This window comes from Taudactylus pleione, unplaced genomic scaffold (assembly GCF_031769625.1).
Source record: "Taudactylus pleione unplaced genomic scaffold, aTauple2 ptg000326l, whole genome shotgun sequence".
Classification (NCBI taxonomy): Eukaryota; Metazoa; Chordata; class Amphibia; order Anura; family Myobatrachidae; genus Taudactylus; species Taudactylus pleione.
Genome location: NW_028284727.1, coordinates 8,348,200 through 8,363,716, shown reverse-complemented (window position 1 = coordinate 8,363,716; position 15,517 = coordinate 8,348,200). Strand labels below are relative to the sequence as shown.

Genomic DNA, 15,517 nt, shown 5'->3' with positions numbered 1-15,517 from the left:
ATGTATTAAATGTCTGACTATAATATGTGGGGTTCAGAGCTTGAGTCCCAGTTATGACATGCTGCGAAACATGGGTTTTAAATACAGAAGGATTTGACAAGGTTCACATAATAACACTACTACTGATAGATGATAGGGTAAATGTAGGAATATAGTCTGAATATAGCATAAGAGGTTTGTAGTCCAACGCAATGTGTGTGTGTGTGTTTGTGTATATATTTACATTTGCCCATGTATATGTACACTTTGATTTGTGCATGTGCATTTAGATTACTGCCACAGCCCAGAGGTTTGCAGAGCAAGGTGGCCAAGTTGGAGGAGAAGACGTTTGTACCAACTGTTCGGAGAAATTGGTAGGAGGTACTTGCTAAGTATGGTGTGCCCAATATTAAAGAGCACACAGCTATTTCTTCTCTGATAAAAGGACATCATTTTGCACCAGCTCTCATCCTGTAAGTCTAATGGGATCCTTTTTTGTAGGCGCTGTTGTCCCAAGATAAACAAAATCTTCAATATACAAAATAAGGGAACTGAACTTTTGTTGTTGTGTTTACAATAGATAATTGGGTTGTTACTGTGCCATCCTATATTTTGCATTACATGTGAAGTGTTGCTTTCAAATTATAAGCACACACTATGCAAAGTGTTTATAGTACAAAGGTAGATATTACACAGTAGACATTATTAGTGAGTGACAGTTGTGAAAGCACATTTTGTTAATGAATAACAGAAACACTGCAGGCAGAATATCTTTACCAGGTGGTAAACAGGGGTCATCACAGTACTGGGAATAGGTGTCTATGGATGACGGTGGCAGGAGCATTCATGGCGATGATGATGAAAAAATAAAGGGAATACATTAGAACTTATCACTGGAAATTTCAGTTATGTATAATTTACTGTAGGTTATTGTTGAACAACCTTCAGCATTCACACACTTGGAGAACAAATGTACATCTTCCCTGATACCCAATTAACTACTAGCTTTGATCTGTGGTAGATGTCATTTTCAGCAACAGAGGAGCTGAAGGGGATTAACAAAGTTTTTTATTTTTTTTATTTTTTGGCTGCAGACATTGCATTCCCATGAATGCATCAATACAGAACTCTTAGAGAATCAAAGAGCAAAAGTGTTAATGCTACAGCAAGTGTTTACTGGTACACATAAAATACTACACTTCAATATAAGTTTCACAATTATTTTCAGCAAAATAAAATCAAACAGCATTCATCAAAAGGTCACAGAATTGTATAGCATAGAAGATATTTACAGTTTGTAATGAGTTTATCACCATCCAATCAACAAAGTTAGTTAAATGATATCTCCGCCTTTGTGAACTTTTTCAACCTAAACTAGACTTTATAGGCCCACATTTTTTATTTTGCCAATAAATCCCTGCCCAGCTGTTATCATTTGGTAGATGCACCATTTCTGAGCCATAACTACTGTGTATATATATATATATATATATATATATATACAGATATAGAATCTGGGACAATTGTATAGTTTATTTGGGGCTCAGCACTTGCTATGGAGCCTTTTTAGTGCTCGGTCTGATCCACACCAGTTACAACATGCATTATGGTGCCTCACACAGACACACACCAGCACACTGACTGTCTCAGCTCCATGTGTCATGAAGTAGAGCTGTCAAGACAAAGGCTGAATTTAATCCCTGATCCATTCACTATTAATGTATTAATATTGGGTGCAGGGAGTGCATTACACAAGGGCCCATGGGTTCAGCATGTCCCTGTGCAGCATACCCTGCATCCAGGTTAAAATCAATGTGTCCATACAGATGCCCTACCCCCTATACTTGTATCCAGTGGTGTCATCTTTCTGGAGAAATCTTGAGAAAGATGGCACCTCAGAAGACACTGGTACTGTAACAAAGTATTTGTTCTCTTTTGCAATATTTCTGAATACACCACCAGAATGATGGCATCACTGGGAACAAGTATGGGAGAGGGGTGACTGCCATTAAATGTCCCTACTCCCAACTCCAGTATCTTCTTTTCGCTGCCACTGGGCCACATCCAGAATAGTATGAGTACTTCATGGTTGTTCTCTGAGAGTGCATGCAAATGTAATTTGTCACATTATGGTTTCCTGAGCTACTAGTGTCCATGCAGCAAGGACAGCAGATGATTTTCAGATAGAAGTCAAACATCGTCTTTCGAGACTCTTATTATCATATTAGGTGGTGGACTCAGAGTGATAACTTTTAATATAATGGTAAGGTGAATGTTGAGCTACTCATTTATTTGTGGGATGATGGACAGGGATAATCATTTAATAGTGGGGAATATTGAATAGTGTGACCTATTGGATAAAGATGGAGTGATGGGACTATTTAATAACTTATTTGCAGTATCCTGATGGGAGTGCCAATTATCGCTTTGTATTTGGTGGTGACAGCCTGAGGGGTGGTACCGGCCCATCTATTCAGGAGACTGAGGTTCTGATCGGAGCTCTTTGACACAAATATATCAACTCACAACAGAGTTTCCTAATTTAGGGAAGAGTGGTACCGCAGGTACAGTAGACGGTATTGAGTTAGACTATGTCTAAACAGAGCAGCACTGCCCTTGTAGATATTTATGAGGTAATAGATATTCGAGTGCACTCAGGAGTAGGGACATTTAACATCTTCCTATGGTACTTAGAGACTTTCTGCATAGGGATCATCTCCATTGGATGAGAAAGGCTGAATTAAAGAAATTCTCCCATAGGTCCTATTATATCTGCAAGAAGGGAGAATATACTGTAGATGGGATAAATTCTGACAAATTGCTTTCCTCGGCTAAGGCAGACACTGGTTATTAGGTTAAAAGAATAAAAAAAACACCTTGAACCATAATAACTCATTATTTTTTCTCCATCCTGCAGAAGAAACTACCAGGAAAACTATATACTTGTATGCGTGTCTGTGTGACCGTGTGTGTCTATGTGTGTGTGTCTCCGGTATTGATGTAATTAGATATTAGAATGTGCTATGTAACCCATGCAACTGCATATGCAGTTGCATATTTTAAAAATATATAAGAGTTCAAGGGGCATATGTATCAAAGGTTGATGTGAGATAAAATTGTGAGATATATATCGCCAACTAGTTTCTAATTTACATTTTGCAGGCTGTGTTTAAGAAATGATAGTTTGGAGCTGATTGGTTGGTGATATATATCTCACAATTTTATCTCACATCGAGCTTTGATACATAAGCCCCTAAGTCAACAAATCAAGTGGATAAATACAAAAATCACTTGAAAAAGTGAGTAATGGAATCCACTTGATACAATTTATCACATTCCTATTACGCAGTGTATCTGATCACAGACCTGCTTGTTCTCATACAAATAAATCATTAGATGAAAAAGAGAAATCTTTATAATGAACAGTAGTGGGCACCGAGCAACCACCTGGTGGAAGCAATACTAAACGGTGTAAAGATAAAGGCGGTTAGTCCATGCTAGACCTGCCTTGGGTGTCAACCACAATACATGTGTGGTGTTCCACAAATATGTTAACTCTAATAGTGCTCAAATGTAGGTCAAACCTGGGACTTGTAGTTGTGAAAGTCCTATGACTGGCTCCAGTGCTCAACGGGGATAAGCACAGGCAGTGCAGTAGGACCAATTCTCCTGGCAGTGAGCTGGCTGCTGATTGCAGTGAACTCCCTGGCAGATACTCCATGGACTGAGATGGAAACTGTGCTATGGCCAGGTGAGTAGATGGTAAGAATCAACAACCACGCCCAGAGCCTGGAGATAGCCGCAGTGGTCAGCAGGGAGATGCTCCGCTAGCGATGCAGCTAATCCAAATGAAAAGTGCAATACAGACTTCAACTAATAGCCAAATTGGTAGCTTGAGGAGTCAGACCTCCATGACCTTCCATATCATTAACGCGTTTCACCGCACACAGCGCCTTTATCAAAAGATGGAAATTGTAAAATTGGGAATAATTGCCTGTAGGTGGTTAAACTAGATATATTTATTAAATGAATAATTGCCATTCTCCATGACATTTTCTTTAAATTATAATTGCTTTTTATTGTGTATATTGCCTGCTTCCTGCAGCACCACCCCGTTCTTTTGTTTTTTCTTTACTTTTGAGAAAGTGTAGGCACTTCTTTCAGGTGGTGTGCAGCAGCATAAATTACTGGCTGTTTTGCAATTCCAGTGTGTGCTAGGGGCATGGTCTATTGTCTTTAAATCAAAGCATTACCTGCAGCCAAGGCATCTTCAAATAACCTTACAAAAACGCAGGTGTTTTAGGGATTATTTAACCCTATTATAATAATATTGCCTGGCCATAGTTTGACACACAGTAAAGTACATTACATCTAAATTCATAAAATGTTTCCTTTGAATCAGTTATTAACAATTTGTAAGATGTGTACAGATAAGTCATAAGTGTGTTGTCACATAGATCAATTATTGGTAAGATACCTGCAGCATACAAGTATGTTTAAAATAGCTTGGCTGCAGATAGTGTGCTTCTGTCAAGTTGTCTAATGTAAACAAATAGTTGGGGCTAATATGACAATATTTGCAACCTTTGGCATTAAAATACCTTGTCACGTATACTGTACACTTGCCACTAAAGGGGATGTTACTTGCCTGTACAGGGGAATTCTTAAATAGGCAATGTTTAGCGAGAGAGTGTCAATGGAATTGTGGACTATGCAGAGTTTGCCAGAAGTGTATATACCCCTGTTATCAAATGTATCTTTTGCACCTAAAATAGGGCTAAAGAAATAATATGCCCTGATGATGATAAGGAAGATCAAACTAAGCAAACGTGTGGTCTGCTAGTGGTAAATAAAACAAGGCAAATGGTCTCACTGTTAAGAATGGAATGTAATTTTTATTTTCATGTTTTGGCAATATTGTAATTTAAGTGCTTTGATATTGGTGTCTGTTTTTGTTAGTGCCTTTATATGTACAGTATATTACAATGCCTACAATTCTTAATGATATGGCATATAAAACTGAAAAGTTGAATTGATAAACCATGTAATTTTAGTTAGGCTTGTTATGACATCACTTATTCTGTCCCTGTGTATAAATCTACCTTTGCAGTTTGTATACAGCATTTCTGTTAACTAGAACCTTGAGAAGGCAATAACAGAAGCTCTGGCTTTACACTCTCCTAGAATGTAACACCTCCCCCTCTACTTTTTTTTCTAAGTAACAAATAAGACCATACAATTGACAACTGTTATTAACTATAAACACATTTGACTTTTATATCATTTAGTTCAGTGACACACAGGTTGTATATATATTAATGTGTGGTTACTCTTTCTTTTGTGTAGATGTGCGGTGATGGTGGAGGCCCACAAGTGGAGCTATGCAAGAAGCCCACCATGCAGGGCCGGTGCAAGGTTTCTCAGCACCCTAAGCAAAACTTCAGCCTACAGTGCCTCACCCACCAATACCAACTTCTCAACTCCTCAAGGAGGCAGAGTCTTATAAGTTCCACAGCCACTGCCTGCATTAAGTGCAACTGTGACTCAGTTATGCACCCCAGATCCCAGCACCCTAGGCAGCTGCCTAAAGTTGCCTAATGATAGAGCTGGCCCTGTCACCATGCTGGAGTGCCCAAAGAAGTGTATTCTTGCCCAAGAGATATTCACTTACCCAGAGAAGCTGACACTGCTGGAGCTACTGTATAGTTGCGGCCATCACTGGAGAAGAATGTGCAGTGGACCAGTGAGAAACAATTAAGGGGATGCAATGATTTTCATGGTGTCACCTTGGTTCAGTTGTGTTTGCTCATTTCTCTGATCCTCATACTTATGCAAGAAAGGTGTCTGCGGGTGAACACTTTTCTGCTATAGAAACCTGTAGTCCCCTGCCATTGACAAGAATAAACTGAAATACGGAAAAGCGGTACTGTCTTTTCCCAGCTCCTTGCTTCAAACACCACTAAGCAAGGAGTTTTCCATATTTTTCACCTTTTTGTTTTCTTTTGCAGGTGAACATGGTGCCATGTGCAGAGCTGCTGCTAGGAAGGTATTTTCTTTGCAGATTCAAAGGTTAGGGGGTGGGGGGGGTAAGGTGCGCTCTTCCTGCTAATAATGGTGATGGTGATGACTTGTGTGTGTTTGTTAGTGGTGTTAATTAGAATGTTTCTTCTGGTGGTGGTGATGTTTTGGGAGTGAGGAGGGTGTGATTGGGTATGGAGTGTAGTTTGGAGTAATGTGAAAAGGGGAATTTTCACATTACTCCAAACTACACTCCATACCCAATCACACCCTCCTCACTCCCAAAACATCACCACCACCAGAAGAAACATTCTAATTAACACCACTAACAAACACACACAAGTCATCACCATCACCATTACTAGCAGGAAGAGCGCACCTTACCCCCCCTACCCCCATACATTTTCAGTGCGGGAAAGGTACTCCCACACAAAGGTGCAGCACTCCAAAACCACAACACACCACCCCCTGGTCAACGAGAGCGCAGTTCTACCGCCCATCTTCATAGATTCACAGGTAAACCACCTTTATATGTACAATAGGCACAAGTAATGTATTCACTCACGGTTCACAATGCATATGGGGAGCAGATCCACAGTTAGTTTATATTTATTTTTCCCTGTATACATCTGTACTTTATGACATGAGTAGAAAACTAGTCCTGAATGATTTCAGCAAAAATATGCATGTTTATTTTCTTTAAATGTAAATACATTTTTATATTGGTTTTAAAACCACTTAGACTTGTTACTTTTACCTTAATATATAATCATAGTGCTTTCTGCTAGTTTTACCTGAATTTTGTGCCAAAATTTTGTACCAAAAATAAATCCATATCTTTTAAGAATTAAACAGTAAAAAGTGACTTACATGAGCTAAGAAATAAAAAAGTTATTTCCAGAGAACAAACACATTACAAGGAAGTTGTTCTTGTCAAGGTTTAAAAAGTAATATAACAAGTAATTCATTTTTTTTTCATCATTTCTGCCCATACCTTTTTTATACATTTTTCCTTACCAATATATTGAGCTTTAGAAATCAATGTACATTCTATAAATCCTACAATATGTTCTTTCAGAGCATTTATTTCTATAAAGAGAAGATTGTTTTACCACTAGTGTTCACAACTGTTTAATTGGTTTGGTCTAAGCTAGGAGAAGTTATGGGCCTGCTGACAATTTAAAATAAGTAGCCAAACATTTCTAGTTACTCACTTCCTGTTGTCAACAACCCATACTTTCTTTGTGAATTTCCAGAGCTCAAAACAATATTGATGGTAGATAAAATTTAAAAGAATACTACAGTATATAAAAAGATTTGTAAATCAGCATATAGGAATGTATTAATTTTGTAAACAACACAAAAATACTGATGAATATTGAAACAATTATGTTGCATTTGGAGGTGCATAGATACCAATAAATTTAAACTAGTTGTAAATTAGAATATTTTATGTTTAGATTAAATTACATAGGAATTCTATTGAGAAATGATTGCAATAAGCTTGTATCTGGGATGCAAAATGAGCAGAAGTAGCAAATTTAATGATATAAACAAATTACATTTGTATTTATCTTAGAATTATTTCCATATCTACAGTACCATCAAATTAAGCACATGATGTATGGGGATTCGAATAATGAAAGGCATTTATTTGTAGCAAACATTAAATGGGATGAACACTAAATACAAATTTACATTTCATTATCTACACATGAATAGGGAAATGACAATGCCAGAAACTTTATTACATTTTGTGCTGAAATTAATCCTACTGTCAAGTTTTTGAAAGACAGAAGGCTTTCTGTGAATAGAAGTAATAAACTAACTATTTTACTGATAGAAAGATAATGTTGATTAATCAGGAAATGGCAGCAGATTATTTTTTTAATCTACCATTTATTCTAAAAAGTATAGCTTTCTCAAAATACATTCTATTGTAAACCATTTGCAGAAGCATTTACAAGAAAATGTCATTGTTGACTTTTTATATTGTGCCACAAAATATCCATAGTGCTGTACATGAAAAATTACAATATAATGCACAAACAAAACAATAAATTCATATAGCACAAGGGAGAAGTATTAAACATATACATTTTTATATGATTACAGCAAGTGAGCGATAGATAATAATATTAACTTTCAATGACCTATTGCCCTTAGAACCAAGAGAGTGAAGGGTCCTGCCTGTGTGAGCTTACCGTCTAGGAGAGATAGGTAAAGTAATGAAATACAAGATACCCAAAAGGTTTTGCAGTTCCTCTGACAGTGGACTCACACGGTCAATGGTGAATTAGACTTATTCGACTTCTAACGGTACTGTCAAGTTCATCCAAATGGGTACATTGACAACATTGCTAGGAATTTTCGAAAACACTACTTCCCAAATCACCTACTGAAACCATCAAAGAAATATCAGGACCTTGAACTTGGGCTAGAGGATTAATTTCTTTTAATTTACATATCTCACCTATTTAATAAAACATTACATTTCTCATTTTCTGCCTGATTCAGAGGTGTACACAAATCAGGTCTGTGCTGCATCTTCAGTCGCATCGGATCTGAGAATATATGCGAAGGCCCATAAGCTGTCTTTTGTAAAGAGACACCCATCAGCTGCCTCTCAGATTTGCCACTTGTGTCCAAAGACACAGCATCGGATGAAAATTGGGAACATCGGTCACACCATCGGATATCCATCACAACTGAGACACTGGGGCCAGAACCACTGCTTCCCAATAACCAGTCACTGGCAGCAATGCCCCTAAAATGGTTGAAAACTCACCTGTGTTTTTGTTGCCACTCGACATTACCTCCCCCAAATAGGGTCAGATTAAGGCCCACATGGACCTGGGGCTGAAAATGTTCAAGGGCCTATACTGAGAAGTGGAGTAGGTGTGACCAGTGCTGTGTGGGTTTGGCTAGAGCCACGTTGGTATGTACACCCCCTACACTATCAGCACACTGTCTCCCTAAATACATAAAAATTGAAAAATTGCATAATTTTGTGGGGAAACTAGAAAAACTATTTAAATACAGGCAGCAAATAATCATACTGTCCTGATGACATACCTATTTTTATGGGCCACCCCATTGTTATCTGGCCCTGACCATAAATTGTCACTGGCTATAAATCAAACTATGTATAAATCCACAATGCAACCACTATCACAAGACCATTGTGGCACTTGCACAGTGTGGCTCAGATGCATGTGCAGTAGACATATTATTGGACAGTTGCGAAAGATTCAAAACTCTGACTTCTGACTCAGGCCCTTTGGGTGGAATTCCCCTTTATGTGCTCATGATCAAGCATCATGTAGCATAATCTAATAATAATATTCATTATTTATTGTAGCTGTATATATTCATATTATAAAAAATATATCCATATGTTATTTCCATTACATTAAAATACTACTACTCCCAATAATAATAATAATATTAATAATAATAATAATAATAATAATAATAATATGTTACAATGGATCAACTCAAGTTGTGTTCTTAGCAAAACCTATTCTATATATAATAACTCCTCCAAATTAAAAAAAAATAATAGAGAATTTTGACAATCAAAAAAAAAATGTCCACACCAGAAAAAAAAATACAACTGGAGAAAAGGTCATTGAGTATACACTTGACAGTTTACAAATTGTCTTGATCAAAAGTACAAAAATTACATTTTAAATATAAGTAGTAAAATTGAAATTGGATTTTTAGTTTACACATTCAACTTTATATCCAAAGTTTACATTGGTCTTTCAGGGATGATTTTTGCAGCATATCCAAAAATTGGTTGAGCAGTAGAATTCATTTCAATAGTGTTAATTGACAAAGAATATACTGTTTGAAGGGATTCCACATATGAAATATATGTTTATTATAGACAAGCCATATAAATATGAGTATAATATTAATTACTTTGTATATATGATTAAGATGTCATAGAAATATTTTTTATAACATACTTTCTAGTAGGTGAGTACATTATTATTATTATACAGTACTCATGCAATTACAATGTGTCATCTGCAAATAGCAACACATAAAATACAGTGATTTGACAAAGCATTCAGCCCCATCCCTTGTTTTCACATTAATCTCACAAACTAGAATTTATATATTTTTTAAATGGGACACATTTATCTTTAGATCTCCCAAAAAATCAAACAATATTATATTAAGAAAAATTAACTGAAATATAATTTAAATAATTATCACCTTTGGTTAATAGTTTATGCTGTTCATCTATTACTGCCATTTATCTAATGGAAAGCAAAGTTTAAGGTCTTGTTACAAATTATCAATTGGCTTACATTCTGTTCTCGTCCTGGATCAATGAAGGACATCTATTTTCTTCATTTTTTGCTACATCAGTATTGTTCTTGCAGTGAGGTTAGGATCAAATTGTCATCTCCATTTAAGATTTGTCTGTAATTTGAACCATTCATTCTGACTTTGATTTTGACAAGATTGATACCATACCTTTAACATGATGTTACCACTGCCATACTTCACAGTGGGATTTGTGCAAGCTGGCTGGTGTACAGTGCTTAATTTGCACAATCATTATCTGTGTCAGACCACAAAACTTTCTGCCACAGCTCTGCAGTATTTTGTATTTGCAAACTTTTTAATTAAAACATGTTAGTTTTTTCAGTCAGGAGTTCTTCCTTGCAAAAAAAATTAAGACTCTCTAATGTTTTGACTCATGTAATTAACTCTCATATCAACCACTTACTACTGTAGCTCAATTGATATTGCAGTTGACCTCAAAGTAGCTTTTCTGATACAATAAGTGTCCTTCTTATCTAGCTTTCGGGATATTCAATGGCTTTACAATGGTCTTCTACCCTTTCTCAGCTTTGTGCCTTTCTATAATAGTAACACTGACATGTTTTTTTATGTTTTATATTTACTCTTGCTTTGGGAAATCGGTGCATTGCTATAAAACCTTCCAGAGGCAATGTTATTTTATTAATTAATGTTATGTCAACATGTGATTCACTGATTATTACTCATTTTTCATCATGCCAGTTTGAGGAACGATTTTTAAAATATATATTTTGACATAGTGCTTCTACTTGTTGAACATTGTCAAAAAATTCTACTTTGATCTATGGTACCTCAATACATTACATATTAGTGAGTGACCCATTTTAATATTTAAAAATTGTTATTTGAATCTTCTTAAATATTTTTGAAGCTTAAATAATATTTTCATGGCATGTTGCTATAATTAAAATGTAGGTATTTTTATGCTTAGAAGATGAATATTATACATCATTCTTCTTTTGATTATAAAATATATGAATTTATCTGCTAATACACAATAATTACTTTTAATATTTTTTTTTTTTATATTTGTATCGTACAGAAGTTCCTTTTTATAGTACTGTATGTCTGCAGTCTATTATGCTATTAAAAGCTATTGAAATAAACTGTATATTTTTCTTTTTTTAATCTGTTTTGTAATATTAATCATTTCTTTGTATCCATTTGCACTGTTTCACTTTACAAGTTGCGTTTTACCCTTATGTCCATGAAAGTTCCATTGACATTTGCTAGAGACTTTTTTAAACAATGGATTAGCCACAACCTGATACTGACATATTTACTTTTCACCTTCAGAATAAATTTATTTTTATCTTCATATTAGTATATTTTGTGACTGTGCCAATTAAAAAATAAAGTTAACATCATTTTTTGCTTTGCAAACAAAACACTGGTAACAAAGTTTGAACCTACCTGCAAAAGTTTTATATTCCACCAAATCGAAAATCACAATAGCTACAGCGGACCATGTCACTATGAGTGCAACAACAAGTAGCCATGCTACTGGGGAGCTGAAAGTTGTCTTCAGGTCCTGCGAGACTGTTTTCGTCATCTTTGGCGGTTTGTGGACAGATCCGTTTTTACCATCTAAAACCACTGTAGTGGTGGTGAATGTACGACCTGAGGGAGAAATTACATATCGAAAAATAAGAGTTAAAAGGTATGTAATATTTATATTAAGTACAATGCAGGTGTTCAAATTAGTTTTATATTTTAATCTAGACAGACTGTGCCCTATTAATCTAAAAAGTCACCTAGCAATTACTAACACAAAGGTAGTATTTGAAATTTAAGAAATTACAACCAAAGATTTAAGATGGAAAAAGCAGAATAACAAATTTCAAACAACAACTGCTTTTAAGCTAATGGAGATTTATATTATTTATTAATGTTGTTATGTATTTATATATTGACAGCAAATCACAGGGTATTTACTAAAACAAACTAAATACAAAAACAGGAGCTTGATACAATTGCCAGAGATTGCATATTGGTCCAGCCAGATGGCAAAGTGCATAGCAGAGATATATGACAGTCATGTAGAAATGTTGATATGGGGTTCAGAAGTTCAGGTATAGAAAAAAATACATTTAAGTTTTGCATAAGTAAAAAAGTGATATCCATGTAGAATAGTCAAATACAGTAGATTAAGAGGTTGGATAACAAATTTGATAAGCTTGTGTATAAAGTTGAGTTTTCAGGGAAAATTGGGGGTTTGGAGGCTAGGGTTGATGGTGTATTACAGCTACAAAATGTAAGACTGTGCTTTTGGTAGTTTTTTAAAATACAGAATTCTTATTGGGAAGACCTTTATATTTATTTTGTTTATTAAAGCAACCCAACAACAGTTCAGAAATTCATGCTCAGCTGTAGCTCAAAATTATCTTAATAGAAAAAGGTACAATAAGGACAAGAAACCAAACTGATGTCTGTGCTGAAAATTATGAAAAAGCATTGGGTTGTATGCAGTCCTTATGAATACTGATTCCCAGCAACATGGCTTCATAAATAGAATATGATATGTAACTATAAGCAATATAAGCAATTTCATATTCTCTTTAATCAGGCATACATTTTCAATTTGGCTGCACAAGAAAGAAAATGGTGAAGATACAGAACTGTGCATTCTGGCTGGACCAAAATGCATTATATAGCACCTATCCTTGTGTATCAATGCCTCTTTCCCTTAAGATTGTATGCTTGCGAGCAGGGCCTTCCCATCTATATATCTGTTTGTTATTACCCAGTTTTGTTCTATTAATGTTCCAATTGTAAAGCGCAACGGAATATGCTGCGCTATATAAGAAACTGTTAATAAATAATAAAAATAAAATGAGGCGCCTTATAAAAATGTGTCCCATTCCAATAGATTAAGCTAAAATAGTTATATTCAGGTCTCTTTTTTGTTTCCAGACATGTATAGAAAACAGTGTACACTGCCGGAAGCTTTGACTGCAATGGAGTAATATGGGGATTCATCCTGGGGCAATTCATTTTATAGAAATGTGTTGGTTAATTTCCCAGAGAACTGTCAGCAACCAAAATTAGGGGTTCCGAGTAGAACCGAGCCCGAATTTGGAATCACTTTGGGGTGCCGAGTCCTGGTTCAAATCTATCAGTGGTTCAGAAAACTCGGATTTAAAAACCTAACTCGGGTTTTGGATTGCATGTAATCAGATCAAAATGATACAATTTTAGCTTTTTATTTTTAATTACAAATCCAAAACCAAAACACGTGAGGGTGTTTTTTTACAAAACCAAAATATCCATGCTAAGTTCAAGTGATTTTCTCTTGATTTACTCTCCTGTGCTCAAATATGGATAACCTAAATACCTGAGCTAATACTTGAACAGACAGAATAAGTGACCTCACTATCATTTGTTTCATGTTATGGGGACCCTGTATCCGGATGGCCTAATTTAAATGATAGATTTAGAATTTTTATAATTCCTTTTTCATATGCATTGGTTAATTTCCAGGTTAATGTACTCTGCACTATGGATATACCATTTAAGTTTGTTTTTTGTGTATGGCTGCTTACGACTGTGATTAATATATACTATAGTTTACTGTTACTGTGATTTGTTTTGTTTATAATTTGATCTGATGTTAATTTACAACCTTTTATTAACTCAGTATGTGCTGTACAATATTTATAATATTATATAGTTTGATTATCAAGCATTGTCTAATTTGTATCCAACTCATTTAACAGTTTTAATTGGTATGTTTCATTATAACTTGGATAAAAATGTATCAGATATTTTAACTGCTTGCTCATGAGCATATTTTTCAAGATTAAGTTTACACAGGTGTGATTGGAGCAAATAGGAGAACTAAATCCAACATGGATTGGACATCTGTCCTTTAAATCTGGGGACTGGATCACTCAGTATTTCACTCTTCTGACGAAACTCTCAGAGAGAAGCACATTAAGGATTTGCAGGAGAGAGCCACTATTTCATTAATGACAGCTAAAAACAGCCTGTCAGCCCATTTAGCTATAACTGGGCACCTGTAGTGAAAGCACAACGCCACTACATATATAAACCAGAGACCACCCATAGAGCACCAACAGGAGGTGGGTTTCTGATAAACCCAAGCCACATACATGAAGTACTTTTAGAACCTCTCATAGTCCTGTCGTTTCCATCTCAAGAATATTTCCAAGATCAGAGCCTTTTTCACCCAGGATGCCACCATGCTGGTACGTCAGACACCTGCAGCTTTGAGCTGTGCTGTCCAGGAGAGTCTATCTACTTAGAGTCTTTACCATAATCTCCTGTACTCAAGGTAGATGTCGGCGGCTTTGAGATCCCCAGTGTGGCTACAACATACCATTATTTTTACATCACTATCGCAGGCTGCTGCACTCATAAGGCTGCATGGGAATTGCTCTGGACTTATATTGAACATTTGTTTTCAACTGGTATGCTACTCATGGATACAAGTGCCATTAAATGCTAACAATCTCATTCACTCGTTTTAGGACACAGACTTTACCTAATAACCTGAACTACTGGATGGGCATTGTATGCACTGTGGATTCTATGCATTGTCTATTTAGCTTGATCTAACTGTATACTTTCCATGTAGTTTTAATTTCAATAGTTTATTAAATACAATTTTTTATCTTATGAGTTGGATGTTTGATTAGCATTATTATTTCACTGTATCAGGAATTGATGAGAGGTGCTACCCAATGTTTATCTTGCTTAGCTTGGTATTAGAAATTATTCCAAAGGGTAGTGGTTTTACCCTGGGTAGCAGCCTTTCAATGAACACCAAATGGGCGCGCTTCATTCATCTTCCTCTTATAGCTAGTCTTATTATACCATATAGCATGAGATGCCCAGAGCTCCGAGAGGTGTAGCGTACTATAGATGCTGAACTGTGATTTTAACCACAGAGGAATTAGTTTTAAACATGTACAAAGTAGCAGATGAAGCACAATGGAACATGCTGTGAGTCACGGTCACTGAATCGTAGCACTTCATACACACATTCAGCTTCATTCGCACACAGATGTACAAGTGTCACACATCAAATTGATCAGTGCAATCTGGTAAAGTAATTTTGTTGCTTCAAGTTATGTGTGTGAATTAGACACTCGGTGCGGTGGGAGGCACCTGGGACCTGCCATGCCAAGAGGGTCTGTTTAGCGTGACTGAAGCCACA

At 35.9% G+C, this 15,517-nt stretch overlaps 1 protein-coding gene across 1 annotated transcript in view; it reads right to left on the bottom strand.

Annotated features, from left to right (window-relative positions):
* Positions 1-15,517, bottom strand: part of LOC148509478 (uncharacterized) — a 621,587-nt gene that overhangs the window by 563,504 nt on the left and 42,566 nt on the right. The window contains exons 2-3 of the mRNA XM_088443077.1: positions 11,752-11,958; positions 757-798 (exon numbers count right to left, since the gene is read on the bottom strand). Of these exons, the coding sequence (XP_088299203.1) occupies positions 757-798; positions 11,752-11,958 (249 nt within the window). The remainder of the gene's footprint in view (positions 1-756; positions 799-11,751; positions 11,959-15,517) is intronic.